Raw genomic sequence first — 16,296 nt, 5'->3', positions numbered from 1 at the left:
GTGCTGGCGCCACTAGGTGGAGGATTAGCCTATTGAGCCGCGGCGCCGGCTTATATTCTCTTCTAACATGCACCTAAATGAAGGTAGAAGTCTTCATTTCCAAGAAAATTCCTTTCTTGTGTGGTTGAAATAGCAATAATTTAATAAGCTATGTAATGATGAAATTTAGTATAAAAATGTGCTGCTAGATGAAAGAATTTCAAAGCTATATTTTCAATGTGGTAGTTACAAAGGTGAAATTTAATAGTAGTCTATCTTGAATACTTACCTTTTAAGAATGTTGGCAGTTGACATCCAGACTTATAATGATGCATCCCAGCTAGTTTGTAACCAGCTGAAAATTAGCTACAGTTCGTTACCTCCTCCAGCGTCCTTCAGTCTTACTGTAATTTATTCATCATCCTAGTATCTGGTATTGCCACTCTTTGCTTACACACAGAAGGTTTCCATAACCAGCTTCTTCAATGTCTCGGATGTGAAAGGCGGGGAGAGAGACAGAGACAGAAATGAGAGAATTCTTCCATCCACTCATTCACTTCTCAAATGCCTACAACAGCTAGGGCTAGGCAGGGCTGAAGGAGTCAGGAACTCTGTCTGCGTCTCCCACATGGTGGCAAAGGCCCAAATACTGTTGTCTTCCAAGGGATTGGAAACAGGGCCAGAGCTTGAACTAGGCACTCTAATGTGGGTGTAGGTGTCCCAAGTGGTATACTAACTGCTGTGCCACATGCCTTAACCTTATGACAAGACAAGTCTTTTATAAAAAAAAAAAAAAAATGGGGATGGAGCAGCATTACTGGACTGTGGGTTAAGCCATTACCTACAATGCTGGCAGCCCATGTAACTTTGAGTCCCAGTTACTTTACTTCCAATCCAGCCCCCTGATGATATGCCCGGGAAAGCAGCAGAAGATGGCCCAAGTCCTTGGGACCCTGCACCCATGTTAGAGATACAGATGAAGTTCTGGCCCAGCCCTGAGATGTGGCAGCCATTTGGGGAGTGAACCAGTAGATGGAAGATCAACCACTTGAATTATCTATCTATCTATCTGTCTGTCTGTCTACCTACCTATCTATCTATCTATTCCTCTCTCCCATAACTCTGCCTTTCAAATAAATAAATCTTTTCTAAAAAATTGAAGTAAGTTATACATAACAAAATTTTAACCATTTGATTTAAAAAATTTTTCTATTTACTTATTTGAGAGGAAGAGAAAAACAGACGATGTGACAGAGAAAGCTCCCATCTGCCGGTTCACTCCTCAAATGTTCTAAAAGGCCAGGGCTGGGTCTAGGCTAATGCTAGGACCCAGGAACTCAATGCAGGTCTTGGACGTAGGCAGTGGAATCAATCACTTTGAGCCGTCGCTGCTGCTCTGTGCAGTCGGCATTAGCAAGAAGCTGCCATCAGGAGCACAGCCCGGTATTAAACCGAGGTACTCTGGTGTGGGTGTCACAAACAGAGTCTTGACCCCATTTACCCCGTTTCAGATGTAAAAGCATAATGCAGTAGCACTAACTTCATTCACATTGTTTGGCAACACTTTTTCCATCTTCCCAAACTGAAACTCCATACTCAAATATTAACTCCCCATGTATGACAAGTTTTTAAAATCATTTAAAAGTAGAGAAAAGAGCAATTTTTAAGAGACATCTTTCTCCACTTTTCTTCCCAGCATGTTGCTGTCTTTTCCCGCTATGGTTAGTAGGAATCCTTTCGGAGCTCACTTGAATGCAGCTAGCTGTTCATTCCGCACAGCCTTTTCTTGCAGGCTGCTGGGGCTCCTTCCCAGCCTTGCAAAAAGAGCCCCAGACGGGACGAACAGCTGCTTCCCAGTTCAGAATCAAGGCTGCAGTGTGTATCTGTGGCTCTCAACACATCACAGTTGCTGTGCAAAGAACAGGTGGGGCTCTGATCACCCAGTAGATCCCTGGGAACCCCCATCCTGAATGCCAAACAATGACCCACAGAGGAAAGTAGCTTGTTTTCTCTGGTTAATAATCCCTCTGAGAGGGACCCATGAGCCAGTCTGAACTGGCAGTGCTGCGCCGCTTGGCACCCATCCAGAGTTTTTGTTGCTGAGCCAGACCGTGCTTGAGCTGTAATGTGGCAAAACTTGTCAACACTCAAGGCTTTCCTCTGTGTGCTAAACACATGTGAGGCCCACTGGCCCTCCACGCTTCTCTGATCTTTTCTGGGACAAGGAAGTGTCTTATGAAGAAAAAACCTGATAATCAAGAGGAATAATTTGTGCATCAGAGAGGCAAATTCTGAGCAGTTGACAAATTTGTTACAACTATTTTTAGTTAGGGATATTAGCCTAGATAACTACATGGGTTTTGCCCACAGAACTTCTGTGCTCAAAATACGTATGATGACCTCAAGGAAGTTTGCAAAGGCCAAAATTACTTAATTAAAAAAAAAAATAGACTTGTGTCAGTGCCCCAGAAAGGCATCCACTGGAGTTCAGGCTCCTGACTTCTGTGTGGCCCAGCTCTTGCTGTTGTGGCCATCTGGGGAGTGGGAGTGAATCAACAGATAAAATCAACCAACCAATCGATCGATCAATCTCTCTGTGTATCTCTGTGTGTGTGTTGTTCTGCCTTTCAAATACATAAATTTTTTAAAAATATTTTTGGAGAAAAATTTTTAGCTTAAATATGTACTATTGTATTATTTCAGTCCACTGTGCCAATATATAAGGTAGCATGGGATTCCTTTGTACATAATTAGGTCACATGCCATAATCGGTTTCATGCTGCAGCCTTATTTTCCATGGAATTAAATTAAGCATATCCCGTGCTAGGATAATACATCTGTCATTTCTTACATTGGACCTAACTTAAGTTATAAAATGCTAAAGAATAGAAAGTCCAATAAAGGTTCCTTTCATTGATGAATGTGCTTCTTGTATAGCTATTTTCTCATCATGAAAGAATAAAGGTAAAGGATTGTCTTATGTGAGTTTATTTAGAAAAATCCGTAAATACATCAGATGATGTGGAGCTAGCCTGAGGGCATTTGCTGTGACAAGACTTTAAGTTCATCAAAATTTGGATTTGCTCTAGTTTTGCCTTGGTGCATTCTGGTGAAGCACATGTATTATGGCCAAGAACCTCACACACTTGGAGTGACCTTGGCTTCAAGCTGTGAAAGAAAATGCATTCATTCATCCACTTGAGAAATATTTATTGAGCATTTACTATGCTTCAAACACTGTTCAATGACTGGGGACATGGCAGTGAACTAAAAAAGGAGGAATCTCTACCTTTGTCCATTCTAGATGGGGAAAACAACACACACACACACACACACACACGGTTATGTAGTATGTTAGTGAGGCAATTCAATGATATGGAAAAACATAATAAATTGGAGCTTAAGGATGAAGAGTACTGCGGAGGGAATCTGCAATTTAAAATAGTGTTGTCCAAATGGGCCTACTGAGAAAGGTAATATCTGAGCAAACACTTGGAAGAGGCAAGAGAGTGAGACCCGAGAATATCTGAGGGAAGAACCACAATTGGTGCATGCAAAGGCCCTGAGGTGGCAGCAAACCTGCCAGAGGCCAGGGTGGCCAACCTACACGGAATGAGTAAGGAAAAATGTAGCAGGCCAGCAAGATAACAGAAACCAGAAATAAGAGGGCGGGTGGGAGACTGGACAGAGTCCTAAAGGACTTCAGCTTCTGCTCGGAAATGCTGAGCCAGTGGACAGTTTTGAACAGAGTGGGAAGATACAGCTTTCATTTTATAAAGATCACCACGGGTACTGTTGAGGTTTGATTGTAGGGGGCAAAGATAGAAGCCGAGAGACAGCTGGAAAGCATCTCCAGTGATCCAAGTGAGGAATGAGAGTAGCTTAGACCAGGGTGGTAGCAATGGAGGCAGTGAGAGTATTAGTGACTGGGTTCTAGATGTATTTTGAAGGTAGAGTTAACAGGACTTCCTGAGAGCCTGGGTATGGAGAGCGAGAGAAGGAGAGGAAAGGTGCGTGACTCCCAGGTTTCCAGCCTGGGCAACTAGAAAGGGGAGAAGTTTCAGGAAGAGGCTGTGTCATTGTCTGTTCAGGCTGCTGGACCAAATTATGGTAGAGTAGATGGCTTAGAAACAATAGAAATGTATTTCTTCCAGTTTTGGAAACTGGGAAGTCCAAGACCAAGGTGCAGCAGATTCAGTGTCTAGTGAGGCCCAAAAGAAGCTCCTGGCTCCTGGCCTCTGATTGGCTCAGCTCCAGCCATTATGGCCATTTGGGAAGTGAACCAGTAGATAGAAGACCTCTCCCTCTCTGTATCTACCTCTCTCTGTAACTCTGTCTTTTGAATAAATAAAACAAAACAAAACAAAAATCCAACTAAAGAAAGATGTGCTATGAAGCTATTGCATTTGCAGGTGTTATTTTGAATCTCTTTATGTCCTCCTTAATTTGGCCATTAGGTTCTGAATGAAATAATGAGAGACATGATACTTTGTAAAGATTATTTTTATACCATTTAAAAAATCAATATTGCCAAATATTTTAGTTCACTCAGGCTACCATGCAATCTCTCATAAACTGGATGGCTTAAACAATAGGATTTTCTTTCTCGCAGTTCTGGAATCTGGAAAGTTCAAGATCAAGGTGCTAATGGATGCGGTTCGTGGGGAGGGCCTCTCCTTGGCCTGCAGGTGGTGACTGTCTTGCAGGCTCACATGGCCTTTCCTCAGAATATGCACACCTAGAAAGAGAAGACAAGCTGTTTGCTGTCTCTTCTTACAAGGACACTAACCTCTTTTTGACCCTCAGGACTTCATCTAACCGTAGTTACCTCCCAGAAGTCTCATCTCCAAATGCTATTGCATGAGGGTTGGAGCCTTAATGTATGGTTTTTGAAGGGTCACAAACATGTTGTCAGCAACACTATAGCTAAGATAGTACAATCGCATGCAAACATTTTTTGTGTAATTTTTTTCTAGCAGAGATAATTTCAAGTTTTTACAAGTAATCAAAGGTTAGGACTACTGATGTAGAGTTCACGGCTTTTTTAAAAATGGATCCCAAGGACATGGAATTGTATTACTAGTACATTACTCTAGGAAGGCTCTCTCATGTTACTATTCATATATAGCGTCATTTCAGTGACATGATAGCAACTGTTTCACACTAACTGGCTCTCTTTGGGGAGGGGATGCTGATTGGTAGATTTGTCAGTAATTATTATGGTGTAAAAACTCCCATCATGGTCCACTTCAAGCTACCAATGTGAAGCCACTTGTGCCTGGAAAAGGGTGCACACAGTAGCCTCTGGGGAACCAGTGGAAGCCAGCTCCAGCCACCAATGTCTTACTAATATGCAGATGAATCCTGCTGCTGCCTAAAATCAGCACATTTTTAAAATAACAATAATAAATGTAGAAAATAAAAACTGAAAAGGCAATTTTAAAATGTTAAAGAATACATTTTCAAGACTAAAAAAAGTGACATAACAAAACTTCAGGAAACTGAATTTCCTGCAGGTATATGTCACACATTATTTAATTCTCAGAACCCTGTGGCACAGATATTATCAACTTTTATTTTTAAATAAGGAGTATTAGTACAGGAGCATAATTCATTCATCCAGGATCACACAGATAATAAATATTACAGTCAAGACGTGGCCCTAGGTCCCCCAACTAAACCAAAATCTCCCTTCATCCAGTGCCCCAAACTTCAGAGTACTCTCCATGAATTAGTAGGAAAAATTCTGATGTATTAATCACCAAATCAGTGGCATAACACTGGTACATTAATTACCTTTTCCATATTAAATGGTAAGCCATTAGATTAAAAACATTTGATGACCTAATTTTTGCAATAGATTTATTCTTCTTGGAGTACACATATTCCCCAAAAATTACCAAATCCTGTGTCAGGGTAGAAAGAAGAAAATAGTATTTGTGTCCTTTTTAAAATTCCCTGCTTTTGCATTCCTCTGAAGGCTACTACATGTACATCGAGGCCTCCCACATGGTGTACGGACAGAAAGCACTCCTCTCGTCCAGGCCTCTGCGAGGTGTCCCCGGAAAGCACTGCTTGACCTTTTTCTATCACATGTATGGAGCCGGGACTGGGCTGCTGAGTGTTTACTTGAAAAAGGACGGAGGCCATGAGGAGTCCCTGCTATGGAGAAGAAGAGGTGAACAGAGCATTTCTTGGCTACGAGCACTGGTTGAATACAGCTGTGCGAGGCAACACCAGGTAAGCCAAAGAGAAATATCAAGCAAAGGAAACCATGCACCTAAGCTTCTTGGGATTCTTTCTTTTTCTTGCTGCTAAAGAGAATGCTCTGTTCTTTTTCGGGGTCATGGTCAAGGGTTAGTTTAAGAGCAAGCATAATTAGTCTATAGATTAAATCTAAGCAGTGAATGAGAAATTAGATGGGAAGAGAGAGCTTCGGGTGTTTATGTATGAAGTTATTGGTTGTTCTTTTGAGATTCAATGATGAAAGTGTATCACATTATGACTGTAAGCATATTTCCATGTGTCCTGCAAATCCCCAAAATGCAGTCTTCCTTTCTTCTAAATGAGTATGGTATTAATTAAATAGTTGTTGGAACTAAAGCTTTTACTCATTACCCGCATATGTGTGAGGGCTTTGGTTTTAAGCCTCTTTTAACAGTGTGAGTGGTCAGAGTGAAGTTTTTTTGTTTTTTTAACTAAGAGTTGGAGGAAGGTTAATGATGAGTCAACTTCAAACCCTATTCATTCATTCATTCATTCATTCATTTTAGAAGCAGAGAGAGAGAATGAAACAAAAGGAGTGCTCCCATCCATCTGCTGGTTCACTCCCCCAAATCCTACAACTGATAGGACTGGTTGGAGCACAAGGCAGGAAACTGGAACTCCATGCAGGTCTCCTAAATGGGTGGCAGGAATTCAATTACTTGAGCCATCTACTGTGGCTTTCCAGGGTCCAGAGTAGCAGTTAGCTGGAAGCAGAAGCCAGAGCAGGGAGTCAGACTTAGGCACTGCCGTGTGAGATGTGGTGTGCTGACTGGCGTCTTAACTGCTAGGCTGAACACCCAGCCCAGAATGAGTGTTTGAGGCCTCTGCCTGCATTACTACACTGTTGCAGAAGAAACTGAGAGTCTTGAACCCAAGCCCCTAGATCCCCCACAGGGGTTCTCCAGTGAGCTGTAGAAGACCTCCATCCTAGACAATCTCAATCTTGAGGGAATCTGGGAACCAACAGGAAAGATCACATTTAGATTCCAGTAGACGAGGCAGAGCAGCCCACCTGTTTGAGAGGGCAGCTTATCTAATGGCTGCTAGGTTCCACTGCCTACCATGAACCAAACTCTAGAAAGCTCCATGGGATAACCTTCCAATGCCTGGCTGTTCTTGCAATTGCTTTGTAGAATTCTCAAGCATGACCTCAATTAAAAGCCCAGCTTCCTTGTCATCCTTGGAGATGCTGATCAACCTTCTGGACCGGCACTCCTTAGCTTTAATCACTGACTGCTGATCCAAGCCCAAATCTTCCAAAATAAGAGCTTTAGTGTCCAAAATAAGAGCTTTAGTTTGCATAACCCCACAACCAAAAGTAGTTTTCTGTATTTCTAAATGGGCAGGAGCTGCCGGAGTTCAGGTGGCCAGGGTGCAGTGCCGCCCAGGGTGCTACATTATTAAAGAGAAAATGAGGGGCTAGGGCTGTGGCACAGCAGGTTAAAGCCCTAGCCTACAGCACCGGCAACCCATATGCACGCCAATTCGACTCTTGGTGCTCCACTTCCCATCCAGCTCCCTGCTAATACACCTGGGAAAGCAACAGAGGATGGCTCAAGTCCTTGGGCCCCTGCACCCATGTAGGAGTCCCAGAAGAAGCTCCTGGCTCCTGGCCTCTGATTGGCTCAGCTCCAGCTGTTGCAGCCATTTGGGGAGTGAACCAGTGGATGGAAGACCTCTCTTTCTGTCTCCACCTCTTTCTGTAGATCTTTCAAATAAATAAATAAAAATCTAAAAATAAATAAATATGAAGTTTAAAAAAATAAAGAGCAAATGACAGAGGCAAGAAGTACCATTATCCAGAAAAAGACTCTTATTGTGGCACATATAAATTGTTGAGAAATTTAGTGAAAATTAACAGAGAGTCCCAGGAATGATTTTGATAGTGATTTAATATCTGTCTACAGAAGGCAAGTAGATCATTCAGAAATGTACTAACATAATTGACCATCATTTGGAGAGGATTGGTTGACGCTATTAAGCTGTTAGGATACTGCTTTCACATGGCTCTCCAAGTGTGGCCCAGGTACCAGCAGTGTCAACAATTCCTGAAATGCGGATTCTCAGGCCCTGCCTCAGACCCACTGAGTCAGACACTCCAGGGATCCTGGGGGCCCCAGAGATCTGTTTTGATAAACTCTCCAGGTGACAGTCTCACCTGCTACAGATAATCTCTGTGTTGGACCACATGAATCTGACTCTTTGGGTATGGTGCCTGAGCACTGATAGAACTCCCCAGTAAGGCTGACATACACACACGTGCTCCAAGAGGTCAATTCTGGGGAACAGCAGCCTCTCAGCATCTAAGCCCTGGGTCTGGGCACAGGGCTTTCCTCCCTTGGAACTTGCTGGGTAGCTGGTCATTTGAAATGTTTTCTGAGTACATAGTAGAGAGGCATCTGGCGTGGCCTCCTGGGGGGTTGAAGTTCAAAGGATGCAGGAAGGCCCTGGAGATTTCCAGCTCACAGTCTGGAAGGGAGACTCCAGATGGCCCCTTTGGCTTAGAACAGAACAGGTAGGAATCTTCTCCTCTGGGCATAATGATTCCCTCGGGGATCCCCAACAACTTCAGGGAGGCCAGACTGAGTTAGTAGCGCCCAAACATCACAGTTTCTAAAAAAAATGCAGACAGCACTCCTGTGCACATAGATTGGCCAACTTTTATGTGCCAGACACTTACAATGCTAAGAGCTGTACGTAAGTTCTATCACTCTCTTTTCTTCAAATTATAAAAAATGGATTTGAAAGGCAGAGACAGAGACAGAGGGAGAAAGAGAGGAGGAGGGGAGGGGGAGGGGAGGGAGGGGAGGAGAAGAGGAGGGGGAGAGAGAGAGAGGGCAGGCTATGAGATCTTCCATGGCTGGTTCACTCCTCATATCAAATGCCCACAATAGTTGAGGAGGTTGGGTCAGGATGAAGCCAGGAGAGCTTGGAACTCAATCTAGGTCTCCACGTGTGGTGGCAGGGACCTAAGTACTTGAGCCATCACCTGCTACCTCCCAGGATGTGCATTAGCAAGAAGTTATAATTAGATATGGAGCTGGGAAGCCAGCATTGTGCCACAGGTTAAGCTGCCACTTACAATGCCAGCATCCTCTATCATAGTGCCGATTCAAGTCCCAGCTGCTCTGCTTCCAATCCAGCTCCTTGATAACATGCCTGGAAAGGCAGCAGAAGATGGCCCAAGTGCTTGCACCCCTGCCACTTATGTTGGAGTCCTGGATGGAGTTCCTGCCTCCTGGCTTCCACCTGGTGCAGCCACAGCCGTTGCAGCCATTTGGGGAGTAAACCACTGGATAGAGGATAGAGGTCTCTTTCTCCTTTCTTTCTGCCTCCATCTATCATGCTATCTTTTTTTTAATAGATATTTATTTCATTTACTTGAAAGACAGAGTTACAGAGAGAGGTAGAGCCAGAGAGAGAGAGGGGTCCTCCATCTGCTGGTTTACTCTCCAAATGGCCGTGATAGCCAGAACTGTGCTGATCCAAAGCCAGGAGCCAGGAGCTTTTTCCAGGTCTCCCATGTGGGTGGAGGGGCCCAAGGACTTGGGCCATCTTGTACTGCTTTCCCAGGCCATAGCAGAGAGCTGGATTAGAAGTAGAGCAGCCAGGACACGATCCAGCACCCATATGGGATGCTGGCACTGCAGACTGGGGCTTTAACTCACTGCGCCACAGCGCTGGCCCTATCATGCTATCTTTCAAATAAATCATTTTTTTTTTTTAAAGTAGAGCTGGGACTCAAATCCAAGCCCTCTGATATGGGATGCAGGCATCCTAAGGGCTGTCTTAACCACTGTGCCGAAAACAAGCCCCCACGTCAATTTTATGGCCCCATTTTATAGATGGAGAAAAGTAAATGTCCAGTTGGCCGTGATCGAGTGAGAACTCAGACCCAGAGCTGCCTGGTTCCTGGGTTTTTACCTTAAACCACTGCTCTACATGCCTCCCCCATAGAAGTTCCATGCTATCCTCATTCAGCTGGGGGTCATGATCACCGGTGACCTCATGCTCTGCCAGCTGACTCCCACATTCTCATAGTAAGGTAGGAATTCATGCCATGCTGATGTGGAGTTAGACTGAGGGTTCAATTGACCAATGATGTGAAAGGCTTTTGTAGAGTTTTAAGAGCCAACATGTAAAAGATATAATCACGGTTTCTTTTTTTTTTTTTTTTTTTTTTTTTTTTTTTTTTTTTGACAGGCAGAGTGGACAGTGAGAGAGAGAGACAGAGAGAAAGGTCTTCCTTTGCCGTTGGTTCACCCTCCAATGGCCACCACGGCCGGCGCACTGTGCTGATCCGATGGCAGGAGCCAGGTACTTATCCTGGTCTCCCATGGGGTGCAGGGTCCAAGCACTTGGGCCATCCTCCACTGCACTCCCTGGCCACAGCAGAGAGCTGGCCTGGAAGAGGGGCAACCGGGACAGAATCCGCACCCCGACCGGGACTAGAACCCGGTGTGCCGGCGCTGCAAGGCGGGGGATTAGCCTAGTGAGCCGCGACGCCGGCTATAATCACTGTTTCTAAAAATATGTTGCCTCTGAAATTTCCCCACTCTCTAATTCCTATCACCAGGGCAGAACTGATATTCTACCATTTCAGCCACCCAGACTGTGCTCCTGTAGTTTTAAAGGCAAAATATCTATGTTAAGAAATAATTTTGACCATTCGCTCTTCTAGGTGTTAAAGATACTGCCATGCATGTAACATATGAAGTTCTCATTTGTTTGGAGTGTGTTTTGGTGAGAGAGAGGCAGAAAACGTGAACCAAAAATACATCACATGAGATCATGTGATAAGGATACACCAAGCTGAGCTCATAAAAGCAGAGTAGAATCGTAGGCACAAGAGGCTGAGTTGGAAGGTAGGGAGGGGTGCAGAGGGAAGGAATGAGAAGCTGTGGGTCAAGAGCTATGAAGTTTCACATAGTAAGAATGGGGCGGGCCTCATGGTGCAGCAAGTTAAGGCCCAGCTTGGGATGCATGCATCCCATATTGGAGTGCCTGGTTATATTCCTGGCTGCTCCACTTCCAATCCAGCTCTCTGCTGCTGCATCTGGATGATGGCACAAGTACTTGGGTCTCTGCTGCTCACATGGGAGACCCAGATGGGGTTCTTGGCTCCTGGCTTCCGCCTCACCCAACCCTGGCTATTGTGGCCCATTTGGAGTGAACCCCATGGATGGAAGATCTCTTTCTGGCTCTCCTTCTCTGTCACCCTGCCTTTGAAATAAATAAGTCTTTTTAAAAAATAATGAGAATAAATTTTGATTTCTGTTGCACAGCAGGGTGACTGTAATCCATAATAATGCATTGTTTATTTCAAAATAACTAAGAGTACATTTCAAATATCTCAGCACCAAAAAATGAAGAAAGGGAGTGAGTGTTTGGCCTAGTGATTTACATGGTGATCGAGATGCCTGCCTCTCTTATGGAAGTACAATACCCACTTCTGGCTCCTAACTCCAGCCACCTACCAGTGCAGACCCTGGGGAGTAACTGATGGCTCAGTTGATTGGGTTCCTGCCCACAACACGGAAGACCTGGATTGTGTTCCTGTCTCCCAACCTTGGCCTTAGCTTTTCCACAGCCCTTGTGGGACTTTGAGGAATGAACCAGTGAATGGGAGCACATGTACTCTCTCTTTCTCTCCCGCTTCCTCCATCTCTTCCTCTCCTTCCCTCCCTCTCCTGCTCCCTCTCAAATAAATAGGTAAATAAACATGACAAGTAAGGGAAGTGATGGATATGTTAATTAGCTTGATTTAGTCATTTCACTTTACATAGATATTTAAACTTCATATGGAACTCCATACAGCAGCTAACAAAAACAAAAACTCAGCTCTCTAAAGATATGATGTTATCAAAAGGAATATAGGTCAATGTAATGTTGAAACAGGATTGTTTTGAACTAGTAGTCACACAGTATCTGCAAGATGTTGAATATTGGTGTTGCTCCTGAAGTCTCAAAGTGTCCCCTGGCACCTCTGTGAATGCTCTTGGGCACACAGCCCTACATCTGTTGTGTTTATTCTGTAAACAAACAAGTATTTGTTCAACAGATACTGCAGAATAGATTGGATAGTTCTAAAGTACACAGACACATCAGTGTGGGAGAGACGTTACTACACAGGGGGAGCATGATGCTAGAAAATGGTCTTCCTTGAAGTATTAAAGACATTCAAAAGGGAGAAGACTGAAGACATCAAGTGGCCAAATCACAGACTCTTCTGAATGTAATGTTTCCAGGTGACTTGTGTATTGTGTATTGTGCTTCCATTGCAGACCTGGGAGTCAAAAAACAGATTTTATTGTTGTTCAGTAAACCAAAATGCTTTCATTTTGGCCCTCCTATCTAGATCTGTCCTCCTGTATAGAGTGTTAGGACATCCTTTCCCTCGCCTTGACATTGATATGGATTTTTTAATAAGATTTATTTATTTATTTTTTGAGAGGCAGAGAGATCGATCTTCTATCCACTGGCTCATTCCCCAAGTGGCTGCAACAGCCAGGGCTGTGCCAGGACAAAATCAGGAGCCAGGAGCTTCTTCCAGGTCTCCCATGTGTGTGCAGGGGCCCAAAGACTTGGGCCATCTTCTACTCCTTTCCCAGGCCATTAGCAGGGAGTTGGATTGGAAGTGGAGCAGCTGGGACTTGAACTGGTACCCATATGGGATTCCAGCAATGCAGCCTGCAGCTTAACCCACTATGCCACAGTGCCAGCCCCGATATGGATTCTTATTTGGGGTTGTGTGTTAATCAGGTTTCTCTGGAGAAATAGAGCCAATCAGATACAGATAGGCTGATAAATAAGAGGGGAAATTGTCTGGTGATTATAGAGGCTGAAGAACCAAGGAATCTGATAGTGTAACTCAGTCCAAGTTCAAGGCCTGGGAACTAGAGGAGCCAATGCTGTGACCCTTACTATGAGGCCAAAGAACAGAGTGATAGCAGGACTTCTCATCCAAGTCCTAGAGTTTAAAGGTCAGAGAACTTGGAGTTCTGGTGTCCAAGAGTAGAAGACTGTCTCAACTCCAGCAATCACAGCAAATTAGCTTTTCCTCTATCTTATTGTTCTATCTAGGACTTGACTATCTAGGACATGACTGAATAGTTCCTATCCACACTGGGTGAGAAACTGATTCAGTGCACTGACTCAAATGCAGATCTCTTCCGGAAGCACCCTCACAGGCTAATCCAGAGATGATGCTATCTGGGTGTTCCTTAGTCCAATTGACACCTAAAATTAGCCTTTACAACTTGTGTCCTTAGAATTTTTATTAATATTATTTTGCCACATGTCTGACATTAAGGCTTTTTTGAGTCATTAATTTCAAGCCAATTTCATAACCTTATTAATTATTCAATTTATTTTTTATTTAATGTGGGGAGCTAAATGAAATTGGTTTAAGGGCTTTCTTAATTTAATTTAAATCATAAACTAGTTCAATGGGAAGCCATTTGTTCGTAAAATGAGTACGGGCATGAATGTGTCTTTTGAACAATTTTCTTTACCCACTAGCATCCATGGAATATTCAGTAGGTTATTAACCATCATTGGGGCAGCCTTAGAGCTTAAATTAATCTGTTTTTCCTAGAACCTTTGACCAGTGAGCCTTTGAATATTTGACCAGTTATTTTCTTCTCAGAATCTTAAGTCATAATACAATTCCTGCTTCTCCCTGCACTGTCTCTCTTTGATGTTGTGGATTTACCATGATAAGTGAACCACTATATTTTGCATTATTGTGTTTTCTGTCTATACATGAGTATTATCAGCGACATTAAATTGGACCATCTAGTACCAGTATCAAAGGAAATTGGAGCTGTGGGTGGAGTGTTGGCAGATGCTGGTGGGGGGTGGGGAACCAGGTCACCCTCGGGGAGCATTTCTAGGTAAGTATTTCTGAGAAATAGCTTACAGAGACCCCAGAAGAAAGGAACCTGAATCTCGAAGGCTGCAGTAATTGGTTGTGTTTCCTTAAATTCCAAATATGCTCTCAGTATGTAGATTTCCGTTTTTAATTTTGCATCCTTTTCCCTAAGGGAAAGGAAAGGCTCACAAAGCTTCAATCTACCTGACCACTGCTATTTTATCAGATGATGCTGTTTCTAAATCCAAACCTCATTCTTTTTCAGATAATTTTTGAAGCCATTCGCGGGGTGTCAATAAGAAGTGATATTGCCATCGATGATGTGAAATTTCAGGCAGGACCCTGTGCAGGTAATAATATTTTTCCAATATTATATTATATTTATTATATATAATTGGATTAAAAATCCATTTTCAGTCTATAGCATGCAAATATTTTCATAACTAAGATAGAGAAAGCTATTATTTTCTGTTTATCTCCTGACAGAAATGGAAGATACAGCTCAACAGTCATCAGGATATTCCGAGGACTTGAATGAAATTGAATATTAAGAAATTATCTGAATTAGACCGACTAAGCAAAAGTCATACCTCTTTTTGGTCAAAATGAAAGCAAAACAAATGAATACTGGACAGTCCTTAACTGTTTCATAAGTTATAAAATGACTTTGAAGCACCCTTCTTCATTATTTGTGCAAAATGATCCTGACTCAGGGCTTTTTTTATTTGTTTCTTTTTGCATTTGACAACTGTTACTAGAAGTACAGGCTGCTGGTTTTGCATACATCTTTCATCTAAATTTTGGTACCAGGTAAAAACATAAATGTACTACACTGTAGTCATTTTAAAGTACACAAATAAAGGGCACAATCGAAGTGATACGTGCTCACTTAGAGCTGCATTCAGTGAATGTACTGGGAAGCGAGTAGGGCTTGTGAGCTTTTTTTGAATTTCAAGTTTCATAAATATTTTTGAAGTAAATAATGCTGGGTGTCGGTAATATCTGCAGAATGAATGCAGTATTTCATTAACAAGTTAGTCTGGGAAAATAAAGTCTTATTTTCTATGTTTTATTCATGGAAATGGAGTGTTAATTTTTAATCTTTTCACCATATGTGATAACAAAAGGTCTTTTATGAATGTCCCAGGGTAAGTCAGTATTAATTAATGCTGTATTACAAGGCAATGCTACCTTTGTTTTTTTCTCTTTGAACTACCTTTGAAAGTCACTATGAGCACATGGATAGAAATTGCACTTTTTTTTGTAAAGCAAGCTTGAAAATGTTTATGAATACATACCCAATAATTTTTTTTTTTTTATTTTTTTTGACAGGCAGAGTGGACAGTGAGAGAGAGAGAGACAGAGAGAAAGGTCTTCCTTTGCCGTTGGTTCACCCTCCAATGGCCGCCGCGGCCGGCGCGCTGCGGCCGGCGCACCGCGCTGATCCGATGGCAGGAGCCAGGAGCCAGGTGCTTTTTCCTGGTCTCCCATGGGGTGCAGGGCCCAAGCACCTGGGCCATCCTCCACTGCACTCCCTGGCCACAGCAGAGGGCTGGCCTGGAAGAGGGGCAACCGGGACAGAATCCGGCGCCCCGACCGGGACTAGAACCCGGTGTGCCGGCGCCGCTAGGCGGAGGATTAGCCTAGTGAGCCGCGGCGCCGGCCATACCCAATAATTTTTATAAACAAACAATTTTACAAATTTTTTATAATAAATGATTTGGTAAGATTTTGAATAATAGGAATTTAAGCAGATATGCTAAACTACTGCTTTTTATTTACTTGTTTAGAAAATTGTATATATGTGCATCAAACAGCTGTTTATGGAATTATAAAATTAGCCAATAAAAAGTCATTTGAAATTAATGCAGTTCTATGCTTTTTGTCTTTATTGGATTATCTCCTTTAGTAACTACATAGTCTAATTTGAATCTCTACTGTGTCATACAGAAATGCTTTTTTAGCCTTTATTTATTATTTTATTTATTATTTATTATTAAAGATTTATTTATTTAGTTGAAAGGCAGAGCTACAGAGAGGCAAAGGCAGAAGCAGAGAGAGATCTTCCATCCATTGGTTCACTCCCCAGATGGCCACAATGGCCAGAGCTGGGCCAGTCCGAAGCCAGGAGCCAGGAGCCAGGAGCCAGGAGCCAGGAGCTTCTTCCAGGTCTTCCA

At 43.0% G+C, this 16,296-nt stretch overlaps 1 protein-coding gene across 4 annotated transcripts in view; it reads left to right on the top strand.

Moving 5' to 3' along the window:
* Nucleotides 1-15,985, top strand: part of MAMDC2 (MAM domain containing 2) — a 179,271-nt gene extending 163,286 nt beyond the window's left edge. For all 4 annotated transcript variants that reach the window (XR_011379575.2, XM_089336869.1, XM_089336874.1 and 1 more), the window contains 3 exons: nucleotides 5,960-6,219; nucleotides 14,385-14,469; nucleotides 14,606-15,985. Coding sequence is in view for 3 of the 4 variants with exons in the window: in XM_089336869.1 (XP_089192995.1) it covers nucleotides 5,960-6,219; nucleotides 14,385-14,469; nucleotides 14,606-14,670 (410 nt within the window). In the remaining variant the exon portion in view is untranslated. The remainder of the gene's footprint in view (nucleotides 1-5,959; nucleotides 6,220-14,384; nucleotides 14,470-14,605) is intronic.
* The last annotated feature ends 311 nt before the right edge of the window (nucleotides 15,986-16,296 follow it).

This window comes from Oryctolagus cuniculus, chromosome 1, assembly GCF_051225735.1.
Source record: "Oryctolagus cuniculus isolate XC-2025 breed Fujian yellow rabbit chromosome 1, ASM5122573v1, whole genome shotgun sequence".
Classification (NCBI taxonomy): domain Eukaryota; kingdom Metazoa; phylum Chordata; class Mammalia; order Lagomorpha; family Leporidae; genus Oryctolagus; species Oryctolagus cuniculus.
Note: the sequence above shows the minus strand (reverse complement) of the source record. Positions and strands in the feature narration are given on the sequence as shown.